This window comes from Pseudochaenichthys georgianus, chromosome 1 (assembly GCF_902827115.2).
Source record: "Pseudochaenichthys georgianus chromosome 1, fPseGeo1.2, whole genome shotgun sequence".
Classification (NCBI taxonomy): domain Eukaryota; kingdom Metazoa; phylum Chordata; class Actinopteri; order Perciformes; family Channichthyidae; genus Pseudochaenichthys; species Pseudochaenichthys georgianus.
The window spans coordinates 39,439,409-39,455,930 of record NC_047503.1 but is presented as its reverse complement, the minus strand read 5'-3'; the positions used below and the strand labels follow the sequence as shown (position 1 = coordinate 39,455,930).

Below are 16,522 nucleotides of genomic sequence, written 5' to 3'. Positions count from 1 at the left end.
GATCTCGAGGATTTAAGCAGTAGCGTGACATGAGGCTGAGCAGTTGAGCAAAGGTGCTCCCACCAGCTGACTATTAGAGCCAGCTGATACAAACACAGACTCTGTGACTACTGTATGAGAACCACGGTTACTCAATACAAGGCATTCTCACACTGCATATGTGGAGCTTTTAGTTACTTTCCCTCAGGGGTAATATTGATCATTAATGCTGAGAATGCTTTTTAGAGATGGAAAGGTTAGTAGGATTATCACCCCGCAACAATTGATATTATAATGTAAACATAATCATATATTCTGTTAATTTGCAGCTTGTCTTTCATAATATTATATTAAGAGTATGTTTTTGATCAGACTAAAACAGTTTATTTGAAGATGGGCTATAAGAAACTCTTGGGCATGTTCTCAATTTAATAGACCAACCAATAAACCAGTTAAGCATACAAATACAAAACTGATTTATTGATATTTGGAATAATATGTTTGTTTCAATTATGCAAAAATATTTTTTAAATAAAGCAAACTATTTATTTCAAAATGAAGAATATATCAATATTAAATATTGAATATATTGAAATATATCAAAACACTTTATTAATCCCAGGGGGAAACTAGGTTTTGTGAGAGTATATAACACCATATTAGAACAAAACACATACATATGAATATAGGTTGAAGTTCAAATGTGCAATACAAATATGAACTGTATTATTTTAAATATTATAAGTTATATTTTATTTTCGATTGTTTAGATTTTCAATAAATATTTTGTATGAGTCTTTAAAATATGGATTCTAAGTCTTAAATTGTACGCTGCAAACAGTATTTCCAAAAAAAACTAGTTTCAAATAACTGTTAGAATATGTATTAAATAAGTGTTCTTTAATACTTAAAAATAAAAATACTGAATCAGAATCTGAATCACAAAAGCCGCTACGAACCAGCCTCTCCTCACCATGCTGTTCCACTTACACTGCCATATACGCATACAGATAAGCACATGTACACACACACAAACACACATTTATACACACTCGCACATACACACTAACCACATGCACATGTTCACTTGCTCTTAACTAATTCATTCAGGAACACTTCGGTTTGGGTTTCAACGCCAAAACCTCCGTACCTTTGATTGAGAAACGTGTCTGACTGCAATTATATGTGAGGTGGGGAGGATGGATGGAGAGAGGAAACGCACTACAGTGGTTTTATAGTTTGCTGGCGTGACATTTTTCTCATTTATTTTTATTTTTAGCCCTTTCCTTTTTCCAGCGGAGGGGCCTAGTGTTCACAGGGCAGGAAGAGGGGGCAGCCTGAAGTAGAAGTAACGACAGGGAAAGTGTGAAGAAAATGGATGTGAAATTGGGACTGAAGTGGCCAAGATTGTCACCATTGTGCTTGTGATCAATAACTCTCAAAATAAGTGCAATGGACAGATTTGTAGAAATGATTGTGATCACTGTGAACATTATCCCCACTTTCTGAAATCACAGAACATTGCAGGGAAATCTAAAGGCACATTTAGGGACACAGTAGTTTGATAGCAGAGAGTAAGTACAGCTAATATGCCATTTAAGATAAATCCTTATGATGCTTCACAGGCTCTGTAGCGTGTGTGTGTTGGGCACTGACCTGCAGGATGTAGCCCCTGACGTAGTCTCGGAGGGTCCAGCCCAGGCCGTGCAGGATGTGCAGCACCTCTTCCTGCTTCAGCACGGAGAACAGGCGGTCCAGCAGGATCTTCAGCCTGACGGGTACGGCCTGGGTGCCGTACAGCATCAGGCTGCTGATGTCGAACACCACGTTGCACTGAACGATCTCCACCTGGGTGGGGTGGTACAGGTGCTGGGTGCTGAGCTTGTCTAAAGCTGCGTGAAGGGGAGGAAGAAAAGAAAAAACACACAACCACAGGCCCGGTTAATGATCGAATTACAGCTCAAATCTTCCTTAGGAGGCTACTGCGCGGTCAGCACTAGCTGATAAGAACATATCAATCGGATAAAAGCATTGACATTAATGTAATTATCTCCCATTCTTTCTATTTAATCTAATCTCTTGCACTTTCAAACCACCCTCACATCTCCCATTTTTCTTGCATTACTTATGTTATCTTATATATGTATACCTAATTAGGTATGTCCTATGGACTTTAAAGTGGACAGTGAAGTCCACGGATGAAAATAACGTATTCAATTAGATGCCATGCTTTTCATAATATTGAAAGGATAACCAAATTAAATGATATTTCTTTATTATTGTACAACCCCTTCTTAAAATCATTTCTTTAAAGGCAAACTGATACTGTGTGATACGTTTCAAATGTCCATATAGTTTTCTCAGCAGTATCTTCAGTGTATGTTCCGCTGCACAGACAACAAACTCCAGCAATAGGGTTTAGTAGCCTGTGTGTTGCCTGAGGGGCGAAACTCGGGGCAGAGGAGTCGTATGATTGTGAGTACAGGTTAGGTTTTGTCATTGTTCTTTGTATCTCAACCTCAGTCACCTCTCTCTTCTCTGGCTGTCTGTGCGACACCTGGACAAATCTCTTTCTTCCTCTCCGTCTCAATCCTTCTCTCTCCCGTTACCTCATACCTCCCTCCCCCCTTTCCCCTGCCTGTCTGGGTGACACCTGGTTGGGTCTCTCTCTGATCCTGGGACGGCTTTTTCCTGCTGACGAGCGCTTTGCCTGACAACACAGCGCAGCCAGACACAAACATAATAAAAAATGAAGAACTACTTGTCAGAGTCCCTGCCAATGCCGACATGAAATGAAAAGTGGGGGAGAGGGGAGATGGGCGCCTGACAGTTCAGAGGGAGAGATTAAAAAACAGTCAATGGGGTCCTGTGCGATCGCTGAAGGGCCCATGACTCGCTCGTGTGCGGACGCAAGCCAAACAGGTGTTTTCTTTTTTCTTTTCCCCCCCTCCTCATTCTCTTTGTACTTTTGCGCCTCCTCTCCCTTTTTCCTCTACCCGCCTGAAAAAGGTGTAGTCTCTTGCTTTTTTCTCTGTCTTTTGGTCTGTGTTTTTTCCCCCCTTTTCTATATGAATCAAAAGTGCAAAAACAAGACTTTGAAAGCAACCACAAAATACAGAAGCAAACAAAAAAGTTAAAGTGTCTTTTTCCATGGAAAATGTATACAAATATTTGGATTTTAGTCGGAGAAAATCTAGCATCTGCACTGAGTAAGAAATGACACAGTTGTACATTTCTCTACACAGTGGAGAGTACTGATATGCAGCTCGCTTCTCACCACAGCAGCAGGAGATAGTTATACGAGCATCAGTCACTAAATTCATATTTATTTCCAACATATTCAGATACGCCCACCAGCTACCTAAAAATGAAAATGAAATCACTCACCGTGAGCTACCCAGCCATGTTTGCACTGGTCACATGTGCGTAGGTGAATCTTCCCGGGCTGGAAACACTCACATGTGCAGTTCACTAGTGTGCAGCGAATGGCCTGCAGAGACATAATCAGAAGAAAGACAAACACGTCAATCACTGGCTGGGGTACAGAGGAGAGGTGATAAAGCACGGACTGAGAGAGAGCAGTTATCATAGCAGCCATACAAGCGTGTTCAAACGTTTCCGTAAAAAGTGACAATTGGCACGTTGCAGCCTCTGCCACGAAAAGATTACCCAGCCACCACATTTCCAAACAACTTTCCAATGTGTGAGTCCGCCTCCTCGTACTGTAATTTCCCAGAGTTCATGAGAACCGACCGAGGACTTCCTTTCCTAAAAAACACCGAAATTTCACTTGTTTTGACTGAGGCTCCATTACTCAACACTAAAGCTGTACTTAGTCTGACCCCGGAAAGCTTTTAGTAGTGAGAGGTTAAGTGTCCAGACTTTGACGGGGGCAACTCGGTACAGTCTGCCTCAGCCTTCACGAAGGGCCGTTCAACACCGACAAAAATCCAGGTACATTTTGCAGGGAGGTCATTGGATGCCGTAGGATGCTTCACATTTTTTAAACCTAGATCTTACAGCAAGGGAGGAAACGTATGATATACACGCAATTCCTCACAAATGAAAACAGCTCGATCGCCCAAATGAGTGCAGCAGCTGCAAGTCGTACATTTCTCAATGACATGGAGAAACAAGAAGACAGAATAAACAAAACATGAATCTTGATTGGCAGCACTTCTGTTTACCACACATTACTTTATATTATCAAGATGGATAAAGATAGTTTACGTGTATATATTACTTATGCATTTCTACAACCTAAACTGCCTGAATCTACAGCTTTCGGTGCAGCAAACTTGCATATGGGAGGTAAACGAAGTCAAACCATTTCACTCTGAAAACACGCTTATCTGTTCTTTACTGTAAATCAAACATTGTATTTCTTAAGCTTTGACATGTAGTGCAAGTAAGTTGGCTGCTGATGTTAGAATAAAAAGTTAATAGCATGGTATAATAAACTAAATAAATTCCACACGATAAGAATCATTTATTTTAAGTTGGGCACATATGGTGTTGAGTCAGGGCCGAAGGCCTGAGGGTGGTAATTCTTTAGGCTGGAAAGAACATAAAATATTTCAGGAATGCGGGAGGAAATTGGGTTTAGTGTACAAGGTGACTGCCGTGAGTAGCTGCCTATTTATTTTGACAGGAAAAGCCTAATGATCTAGTACTAAGGAAACTTGTCAGGTGTTATCTGAGGAGATACATGAGGGTCTGTCAGAGACGGTGAGAAAGAAACACCATTGTCCTCCTCGCACCAAAGCACTACTTATCAAAGCATGGCACTTTATGGATTTACAAGCCGCACTAAATATGCTATCTCATATTGTTTCGCTGTGATTCCTATACGGCCGCAGTGTGACCATAATGTGACACAGACATACATACAGTGTCGTAGGTTGGAGTCCATGTCTGGGCTCCATTTCAAAATGTCAGATCAGCACTTCGAGATAGAAAAGATCAGCTGTACGTCACACAGCTGAGGTCAACGCATGATCACTGATGACAGACAAATGTGAGCTCTACTGAGGTTCACCAGTATTGACTTTTTTTTTTTTACCTTTATTTATCCAGATTGGTCCCATTGAGATCATAGACCTCTTTTTCAAGGGAGACCTGCACTTGAGTGCTCCTTCTGTGTGTAACAGCAGGCAATAGCATTACCTAGTCTGTGGATTAGACCAATATCCTGTAATTCAGGATATAAAACTAAGCTCGCTCTTAATCTACTAAGGGACCACAAAATCTACTACAATCCCCCCCTTGCTCGCCCTAAAGTGTCGTAAACCAGATTAGTAACTGGAGGTGTCAAAGTGAACACGGGTTTATCCCAGATTAAACGCAAAATTACACCACTTCTAACCGTGTCACCTCGCTGTTTGACACTGGAAAGACAGCAGACGGAGATTATTTGACTTTTCACCATTTTTAAGCTCTCCAGGTGCGGGCGCGGCAATCCTCACCGTGTGTGAGGTTTACACGCCGCGTGTCAGTCGGAGTGTATACATAATATACTGACTGAGCTGACGTTCTTATCCCGAGCACTGTGCAATGGGAGAGTGCAGCGTTCCCCTCAAGGACACATATGCAGCGGACATGGCTGTCGAAGTACATTCATTGACTGTTGATGGGGTCAAACCTGGGACCTTTGAGATCCAGCATGGACGCAGAAAGCTGATTTACAGTATAATGCTGTTCTTCACTTTCACATGCAGTATTCTGTTATTCACCGTTGGACTGGCAATATTTTGGACGATAAAAACGTCGCTTTTTGGTCTGGGAAATTGCAAATGACTGTCAGTTGACTTTGTAATCATTTTAGAGAGAAGCTCGCATATAATTATCACATCAATTGGTAATCTCAATAATTGTATTTGCGTCACACCACTTTTCAAATTTTGAGTACGATTCCTTGTCAGATGTTTTCCCTTTTCATATAACTCTCGTTACGTAAAGATTTAGCGGACTCTATTTTCAGTACCCAGATTTAGCACAGTGTTGTCACACAAAACAACCCTTTACTAATTACCTCCGCGTGCGGCTAGGCTAAGAGCGGCAGACGGAAATAAACAATTGGAAATATCAAATGCACCTCCGCTGTTTACGAGCTGGGGCCTGACAGCTGACAAGATAGTTAAGGGGCGTCTAATACGGCAATTAGAGCGTGCCACTGTCTGCGGGGCTGCTGCTGTGACAAGGCGCCCTCTAATCACTGACTTATTACGCTGGCTAGCAGCACCTCTCATATCTGGCCCATTAAGCAGACAGCAGCATTAAGAAGCATTAAAGCAGCAAGCCCCCCCCCCCCCACTCAACTGAAGAGGTACTGACGGGGAAAAAAGAAAGGGAGACGATTTACTGTGCCTCTTATTTCTCGGGATTCATTGTGTCAGAAGAGTACCTCAAGAGGTGTTTGTGATATGACGGCATCAACATTGATCCTACGCAATAGGATGAAAGATTACAGACTGATTACGGAGATTTTGAAAAGAGGCAACTGACGGATGTGTCAAGGATGGCCATCAAAAGCAACATCGTGGAGGATGTGAGTGTGCGTGTGGCTTGTCAGAGGAAACAAGAATATAATAACTTCTTCACGTGTTGCTCACGTACCGAGGAGCTCTGCTTCTGTGGCCAGCGTGGATCTGTGGCCGTGGTTTAACCTGTGTCTGGCCTGGGTTGGGTCAGGGACAAGCGTGGGCCTGGATCCCAATGCTACACTCGCACATATTTGTCACAGCAGGCGGGGGAGGAGGCTGTTATCTGAGGCCCGGCCAGATACACAGTATTAGTCACTGTGCTAACGTCTCGCCAGGGTTTCCTCTTTGGCACGCAACGAAAGAGGACAACAGTGAGGAAAAGGACATAGGGGTGTGTGTGTGTGTGAGTGACTTTGTAGATCATTTGAGCAGCTAGGAATCGAAAGCTGCCCACAATGCTGTAGCAATTAGACACTCTCACCCAGCTGCCGTGTTACCGCCACGGTCAACAACTTAACCTCGCCGCGTACAGAGAGCATCGTTTTCGGCCCTTATCTGGCTCAAGAGTGTGTGTCTCACTGCTGGGTTTTGTTTAGCTGGAGGCTTGATGTTTCATGGATGTTTTGCTTGGCTCGCAGTCCCTGTCCCAGCCCAATTGTATAAACACTGACAGGCAGCAATGGCCAGCATCAGACTGAGGAGGACTCTCAATTAAAAGACTGTTAGTGGGACAGATGGACTGAAGAACTGCAGGAACGAGGGGCTGCAGAACAAGATGGATTCAGCCTGGACTCTTGTAGTCTGATCCAAAGAGGATTTTAAACAGGCTGGGAAAGACGGGGAACATTGAATCGTTGCCGGTATATGCAAATGAATCCATTCCTAAACCAAGCAGCACATGTCAACAAAGACAGAGCTTTGGCCATTGCAAAGGCATATGGAACCATATTACTGATGATTAAATCAAACGGAAATCCTGTGCAACTGTTTTACTACCCCGTCATATTTTAAGGTTGACATATGCCACGGAAAACACGACTAAAACACCACTAGTACATGTCATCCTCTCCGTTTCCTCCCTTGACAGCGTACAATGGAAAGCCAACACAGACAGCTGCTGGATGCCGGTCGGGTATTGTTCCTCCTACTTTAATTGAAACCTTTACCATGTTCAACACACAGCCACAGACCACATTTCTTGTTTGGTGAGTTAAGCAAAGCCGAGATTTAAATGAAAACCCTGTGTGTACGTGCGCCTATGTGTGTGTGTGTGTGTGTGTGTGTGTGTGTGTGTGTGTGTGTGTGTGTGTGTGTGTGTGTGTGTGTGTGTGTGTGTGTGTGTGTGTGTGTGTGTGTGTGTGTGTGTGTGTGTGTGTGTGTGTGTGTGTGTGTGTGTGTGTGTGTGTGTGTGTGTGTGTGTGTGTGTGTGTGTGTGCTTCGGCTTTGCAGCAGCAGCTTCAGATTTAGATTTGTCTCTGCTTAGGGTCACTGTAAAACACTGGGAGCATCTTGTCCTCTCTTCCACCCACAAGATATTATCTCATCCATGAGTTAGCTGCTGAAATGCTGTCAATTTCCTGCCAGAAATGTGCAGCCAACGTGTGTAGGGAAAGAGGCACGGCAGCTTTGTGTGTCATATAACGAGGCCCTGGCTCCGTCGGATAGATCAGGACTTCACAATGTCCATATTGGAAACAGGTGACAAATAAAACACGCTGAATAAAGAAAGTCTTTGTAGTCAGACACAGCACTCCACAAAATACAGGGGTGCAAATAACTTATGCCAAAGCTAATTTCTGCTTGTTTGATTTTGTACATTGGATTGAACTTGAAACAGAGCTTTCCTGCCTCACAAAGTGCTACAAGGAAAGGCGGGAGGCTTTGCTCTGAATCCCCCACAGTGTAAGGCCCGTCCTCCATGGCAGTTCTGGTTGTGAGCCCAGCGGCTTTCAGTCTCAGAGCCAGAGGTCCCTGTCCTTTGTGCAGCTGTGCGTCTGGGCTTTGACACGGGGCAGGGCGACCAGAGCTATGCTAATGGGAACCAAATGGGGCGTGAGTCCCTGGTGGATTACAGAAGTCGGAGAGAAGCATGTGTTTTCATGTATTCATGTAAGACCTGGGACCCCTCTCTTCTCTCCCTCTCTTCCCTCTCCTTTCTTTAAGTCAAACAAATAGAAGCAGCCATGTCTGTTGTTTGCACGCGAGCTTTACTAAAGCGCTTTGTGAAGTGACAGATTTGACATTAGTGAATGTGTCTCAGATCTGATAGAATGTATACACGAAGTTATTACAGTGTTTACATTTAGCGCTTATTAAAGGCACGTTAGTAACTCATTGGGATCTACTTTCAGACTGGAGCTAATGTTCCAAAGAGCCAAATCTGAAATTCATTGGGAAATGAAGTGAGCAAGGTAAATACACTTTGACCAAAGAATGCGGAACAATGCAATGGACAGACACGTTTCAGATGTTTGGCAGGGCATCTCAGTCTGGTTGCACTTCACCTGCTGTTACTGCAAAAATATTGTGTCTTGATGCAGTCATGTTATGTCCTGTTGATCCAGTGCATGAGGGGTTATAATCCAGAGCCAATGGGGCAGAAGTGACCGAACATATATAGTCTTGTTCCAATGTAATAAGGTTACTTCTGAGTCATAGACATTTAACATCTTCTCTCCTAACTTGTTGTGAAAACATACACATTAGGGTGCTGCCTTCTGTTAATGATTACATGTCAATACAGGCGTCTTTGATAAGAATCACTAATCAGGAACACAAGTTCATAACAGGACACACTAAACAACTGAACAGTGAGTGGTGATTTCCTGTCATCCTCCGTCGCTCCAGACGGCGTGCAGTTCCAACTCTGACCACAGGTCCAGCTCTGGCTTTTTATGTTCGTCAGCTGTCAGAGGTGACTCACACACACACACACACACACACACACACACACACACACACACACACACACACACACACACACACACACACACACACACACACACACACACACACACACACACACCCTTGTCATTAACCCACAGTCCCAACAAGCACACATGTCTGCGTCCAACATTCCTGCATCTTCTTTGTGGTTTGACACAGTCACAGAAAGTAAATCTCCCCCATCATGAGCACCGCCCCGAAACATTTGAAATGGGATCAATGACGAAACTCTCAGCTTGACTCACTCGCATGATAGATAGCCGTGCGAGTACTTCAGGACAGTCATGCTTGTTTATGAAGTGGACGGGAAAAGGACCCAGCTGGCTTTGATATTGCGAAACGGTGAGAGCGAGAGGGAGAATCATATCACAATACTGGACCAGAAACACAAGCCTGTGATCCGGCTATCATATGCCATGCTCTCAGTGAGCCTGCGTAGATGGGGAGCTGTACCACACTGCTAACACTGGACTGCACTGTCAGTTCAAATACCCGAGCATCAAGGGAGCAGCAGTTTCTCCCATCTTTTGTGTAGACAGCAGGTCCAGGCACAGGCCCCCAGCCCAGGCCCCTGGCCCCCTCTCAGCTCTCCTCAAAGCTTTCCCCCTGCCAGAGATCAAACCATCTGCCCAGTGACAGACCCCGGGGTCCACTGACACAAGGCCAGGTTCAAAGATGGGTGCTCGGGGAGCCAGGGAGGGGATGCAGGGAGAGAAAGAAAGAGAACGGAGGGAAAGTTGGTGAAAGAAACAAAAAGGAAGAGAAGTGAGGTAGCAAGGGAGATGGGGGGAGTTTGAGGGGGGAGTCGGGCAAGCTGGTGAATCAGGAAGGTGGGGAAGAGGTGTTGCGGCAAAGGTGGAGGAGGCAGTGGAACGCTAATGAGTGGAGGTTGAGATAATACTGGGCAAATGATATCAGGTTCTCGTTCATGATGCATTTGACTGCATATGATTAGCTCAAATACTGTGTCGGTGAAACGTTTTAAACATTTTAAAGATGCTTGTTGTTAACAGTTAGTTTATCAGAGAATTTAAAGCACATTTTTCAAGTATAAATTACCTACTTTAAACACATCACAAGATACATCGCTTACAGTAATTTAACACAATCCACAAATGTGAAGATGGCTGAAACCAGAAAATGGTGTCCCTGAAAAAAGAACTTCAAAGAAAAATCAGTAAAGGAAATGAACACCTCATGTTGTCTAGTTGGATTGTTTTGCTTATGAAATCAAATGGAAACACTGCAAGTTGTTAGTTGCTGTTGAGAGCCACACTTCCTTATCAATGGCCATTGTGTGGCAGGATAGGAAGAAAATAAAAGAGCCCGTTGTCTTTGATACATACTAGATCTGCTCTGACCTTCAGCCTATCAGAGGGAGCGACTTGAGCCAGATAAGGACACCTCCCTGTCAGACCTGACACCTGCACTCGCTGCCCCACTGATCCTCCCCACCCAGCGCACATATCAACCTGAAGGCCAGCACTGCAACAACACCGACATGATCACACGGTGCGACCAGACACATGTTCGAGAGCAGAGGATAGAGGGAGTGAAAGGGAAGGGGAGAGAAGAAAATGGGAGGGGGGGTCGAGGAGAGGAGACCAACATCGTCTGCTCTTTACTCCCCTCCCCATGTGCACCCTAACACAAACAGAAATTATTAGTCAGAGCCCAGACATATTGCCGACCTCTTTCTGCGAGGGGACATCTCCATGGCGATTATTGGTTGGCGTGGGAGACGGTACACACACACACGCACACACACACATGCGGTGAAAAGAGCGTGACGACAGGAGACAAGCGCTGCTGAGACTCCGCCAAATTGACATTTAGTCACCACACTAGTCTACAGGGTGGGACTCTACCTCCTGAACTAGCGCCCACACACTCTCCCACATTCCCTTTCACACACACACACACGCACGCACACACGCACGCACACACACACACTCAGTGAATTCCCCTACTCAAACCAGCTCGCAGCCAGAGAAATCTTGGAAGAGTTCCTAGATGTAATCTTGCCAATAGCTCTTTATTTTCTTTGACCATTTTTAATGTAAAAACTGCTGCCCTAATTGTGTGTAAGCAATCGTCAAATTATGCCTGTGTTTTTTCAAGTAAACCGAACACTACTGTAGACGGGTTGGCTGGTTTTCAAGACACACGACCGGGCAATAATATTTGTTTCTTTCCTCAGAGTTTTGTTCAAACACGGTGTCAGCGCGGTGGTGTACTTGTAAACACCTGAGCCTGCACACACACACAACAGCTGCAGAAATACACAACTATTTATAAACTGTGCCGAACCAGGGAAAAATGCTTAATGCAGATTATTTAGTGCTAGACACTAACATTTAAAAATATCTCCAAAACTGGCAGAGAAACAAGAAATATGTCAAATCAATGCCCAGATTATTGATATTTACAGACTTGGGTAATCCTTTACCTCAGCCAGCATCGTGAGGAGACTGCTGCTGATTCAGTTAGTAGTTCCCACTTTACTGCAGATACAACACTCCGAGAAAGAAATGGCCACTTGTATTTTCAGTCTCTAATGACACGGGGAAATAGGACTGAAGACAGAGATACAGACAGAGAGGGGAGGGGGAGAGAGAGAGAGAGAGAGAGAGAGAGCGAGAGAGAGCGAGAGAGAGAGAGAGAGAGAGAGAGAGTGTTTAACCAATGGCTTAATTACTGCAGTGACAAGTGTGTCGCTCCCAAAGCCACACAATGAGAAGTGAGGTGTGTGTGTGTGTGTGTGTGTGTGTGTGTGTGTGTGTGTGTGTGTGTGTGTGTGTGTGTGTGTGTGTGTGTGTGTGTGTGTGTGCGTGCGTGTGTGTGTGTGTGTGCGTGTGCGTGCGTGTGTGTGTGTGTGTGTGTGGGACAACCAGGGAGGGAGGGAGATGGCAAACCAAAGGAAGGTCCACCTGGCTGTCTCAGTATTTATCAGTCCAACAGAGTTCACATGTAGAGGTGCTGAAGTAGAGGCTCGACACTGTTGCCGAGTTACAGGTCACGAAGAAGACGCAGCAGCTCACAGAGGAGGTGGGAGAAAAGGAAGAAAGAAACTCGTCAGGAAAGCGGTGCCAGGCCCTGGTGATTGCCATTCTGAAATCGACCTGACCAAATTGCAAACTCCCTCTCAGGACCTTCTAAGTCTGCTTCATTTGGCTAAAGCCAGAGTCCTTATTTCTGCAATTATAAAGCTATTGACTAATTCGACATATGTTAGCGTGTCTTCCAGCGCTCCAGTGCTGGTGTGCCATTGACTCATTAACTTTGACAAATTGTGACAGACTTTTTTATTGCCACCCAATCATGAGAAACAAGACTGTGGCAGAGGAGTTAATGAGTGGCATGTTTCTCCTCTTCCTCCCCCCCCACCGCTACCACCACCTCCTCACTCTCTCCAACCCTTCTACTTAGATTCCTACACCACCAAATCCCCCTCACCCCTCCATATTTATAATTTTACCACATCCTAACAATAACACTCAGCACAAAACACGCGGGCCTGGCCTAATGAATCTCATGCCTTTACCGCGGTAAAATGGCCTGTAAGTATTACCAGCTGCGACACTCTCCCTCTCTCTCTCCCTCCTTGGCAGTGGCATTGAGCTTGGGAGCGCAGGGGTGGGTGGGTGTTAGGGGATTCAGGGGGGGGGGGGGACCAGGCAGACACATCTGAGTGCAGCTGGACCAGGGAGAGAGAGGTGGGGGGAGAGAGACCGCAAGCCTCCGTGTTTCCAGCTGCCTTTCTCAGGGGCTCGGTTTTCTCTCCCTCCTCCTGGTTTTTCGCAAGGCCCTTCTGGTCCCAGCTTACTTGAAAAATCACACACACACACACACACACACACACACACACACACACACACACACACACACACACACACACACACACACACACACACACACACACCCTGATCCACCTCCCCTCCATCCCTCACTTTCGGCCATCTTTGTTTGGACAGGGCTCAGGAGTTCCAGAAAAGCTCTCTCAGATGTGCTGAAGTAAGGGAAAAACAAAACAAACTGGCCCTTACACACACACACACACACACACACACACACACACACACACACACACACACACACACACACACACACACACACACACACACACACACATACACATACACATACACATACACACACACACACACACACACACACACACACACACACACACTCAAAATGGATGTGAACGTGCAGACACCAACAAGCACTTTGCGCTCACACATAACACTGCGTAGGAAGAAAAGTTCACACACTCCCACACACACACACACACACACACACACACACACACACACACACACACACACGCACACACACACACATACACGAACAATTTCATGTGTGAAAGCCAAAATACCAGCTTCAACCGGAGAACAAATTTGCAAAGAGATGGCATACATTTTTTCTCCACGGAGGAAAGCAGCGTACTATTGAAGGCATGCATTCTTTTACACAGTGCATGTGTGTGTGTGTGTGTGTGTGTGTGTGTGTGTGTGTGTGTGTGTGTGTGTGTGTGTGTGTGTGTGTGTGTGTGTGTGTGTGTGTGTGTGTGTGTGTGTGAGTGTGTTCGAGTGTGCGTGTGTGTGTCCCAATCCAGGATCACAGCACCAGGGCAGGCCTGAAGCATACCTCGACATGTGTTACCTCTTTGTAATATTGACTTTGTTATAGCTATACGAGTGGGAGAGTGGAGCCAAGAGCCCGGGCCGTGCAGTAGTGGGGCCCCTGAGTTCGCCAGAAAACAAATACCCGAACGAGCCGTGAAAATAGAAAACACAGCACCACAATAGCAATCTATAAAAACAGATTCAAGTAAACTATAAAACGCCCCCCACTCCTGGCTTTGACCTTTTACATTTTCACTCTCTAAATTAGGAATATTATTCGTCTGATTCCATTTGTGCAGCGTGTTGCTTACAAAGCCGTGGGATTTGGCAACCGAGCGCGCCTTGGCCTGGCTCCCCGTCTCAGCATGTGGACTGGACCAACTGGAGAAGTCGAAAATCCTCTTTCTCCAAAGCCTCGACTTACTCTGTCATTTCAAGAACTGGTTCTCAGCTCATGCAAACATGCTGTCAATAAATCAAAATCAGTTTTTTTTAATATAAATAATTCACAATTAACTCAATACAAAAATATATCTCAACATTTCTCGTGAAAAATAATGAAGATTAGTTTAAAAACCCTTAGATTTCAGACGACACAATAAAAGGGAACTCACATATGCTGTTTATTCCATTGCTGTGCAGAAATGAAAGATTGATTATCATTTTCCTGCGAGTGTGAATCCCATCTTCACTCTTTCCCCCAGTGATGACTTTGCTTATGCATTTGAATAATGAAGGCAAGTCATTTGAATATTCCCTCTGTATTAAAAAAAATGATGTTTTTACACGAGGCAGCAATATTAGCCATGTTAATTGGGCTCTTTGGACTTTCCCAATAGAAAGGATAAATTAATTACTTACAGAATGTCGACACAATGTCAGACACGCCGATCTAATAAATACAACTGTTTCCGACAGTGTTGTTTTTTTGTCTTTGTGCGTATGTGTGTGTGTGATTGTGAACCCACTTAAAAACACTGAGCGTCCACTAGCCCGAGTTAGATCTAATGAATGAGATGGGAACAAAATGCTTTGACATCCTCTCCATGTTTCATGCGGGACCCCTGAGAGCCCTTCTCCAATATTCATCCCCTCCTCTCATACTAATCAGCCACTACAGTATCGACTGTTTGTGCTTGCAAAGTAACTCGTGTGTCTGCGCTGTGCAAACACACACACACACACACACACACACACACACACACACACACACACACACACACACACACACACTTTTATACTCAAACGTGCCAATCCACGCTGCATTTTTCAATTAAACTTGTAAGAGAAATTGAAGGATCTGCAGGACGTTGTTTGTGTGTGTGGAATACATGTGTGATGTGTTCATTAATGTGGACCCACTACCATCATCGGGGGGCTTTGAAGTTCCACTTCTTTTTTTTGTGCTTTTGGCTGTTTTTCTTGAAGAAAAACCGTATCAGCGCATTTTCCTCAAGTACGAATAAACATTAGGGTTGGAGAGGGGGACATTATGAGTGTATGAGAATGTGAGACGATCAGAGGATGTGTGTGTGTTAATGTGTGCGCACACACACACACACACACACACACACACACACACACACACACGTGCGAGCATGCAGCGACGAGAGCTAACAGCGAGGCCTGCTGATGCTATGTTTCAGACGACCCCTTGAAGTGTAAATGAGCTTCCTCGGTCTTATAACTAGTCCGTTCTCACAAAGTCAGCAAACTCTGCCACCCCTCCGAAGAAGAAGTGCAGACAGCTCCCCCTCCCACCCTCCAAGCCCCCCACCAAGCCCTGTGGTCAGCATGCAAGATGAATTCACTATGAAGACCTAAGAAATGAATTCAGGTCCACCTTAGTTCACCTGCTTGTGTTCGATCAGGATGAAAGAAGTTTAGCTTCAGTGCCTTGTGGTGGCTTTTGTCCTCATTTGTATGTAAATAATAATAAATACATGCCAGATTCTCGATTAAATAGGGCAGTATTAAAAGTGATGTCTTAGGACAACAATTGTATCCAACCATCAAAAAAAAGTAAATGTTTTTAGAAGTTTCATTTGATAAATTAGCTAAATAGTCATGACAATTTTTTTTCAACAAACGTATTTCAAAATATTTGTCCAGGTCATTTATTATTTTACTGTTCATGATCCATTTTGTTTTATGAACAGTGGAAGTATATTTAGAACCCTGTTTTATTTTTAAATGTTTCATATTTCTTCGTTTTTTTATATTTCTTATTTCTACTATCAGTATAATGCTGTGTGTATGCATGCATCCGCTGCAGAGTGCATGCACGCAGGCTGCTGTTTGAACCTGTGTGAGCACCTGAGGGTCCCTCCCCAGCCGCCTCAGAGCGGGGAGCGACAGCTGTACGGTGATGCTGGAGCGATAGGCATCATCGGCTTGCTAGAGACTAATTGGTCCACAGCGCTCCTCTGAGTGGCCTCGCTAATTAATTAGAAAGTCAGTGGAGCTGAAATTTTTAATCAGGACACC

At 44.5% G+C, this 16,522-nt stretch overlaps 1 protein-coding gene across 3 annotated transcripts in view; it reads right to left on the bottom strand.

Moving 5' to 3' along the window:
* Positions 1-16,522, bottom strand: part of bnc2 (basonuclin zinc finger protein 2) — a 161,255-nt gene that overhangs the window by 42,829 nt on the left and 101,904 nt on the right. For all 3 annotated transcript variants that reach the window (XM_034086908.1, XM_034086898.2, XM_034086917.2), the window contains exons 3-4: positions 3,367-3,469; positions 1,636-1,871 (exon numbers count right to left, since the gene is read on the bottom strand). In XM_034086908.1, coding sequence (XP_033942799.1) covers positions 1,636-1,871; positions 3,367-3,469 — 339 coding nt within the window. The remainder of the gene's footprint in view (positions 1-1,635; positions 1,872-3,366; positions 3,470-16,522) is intronic.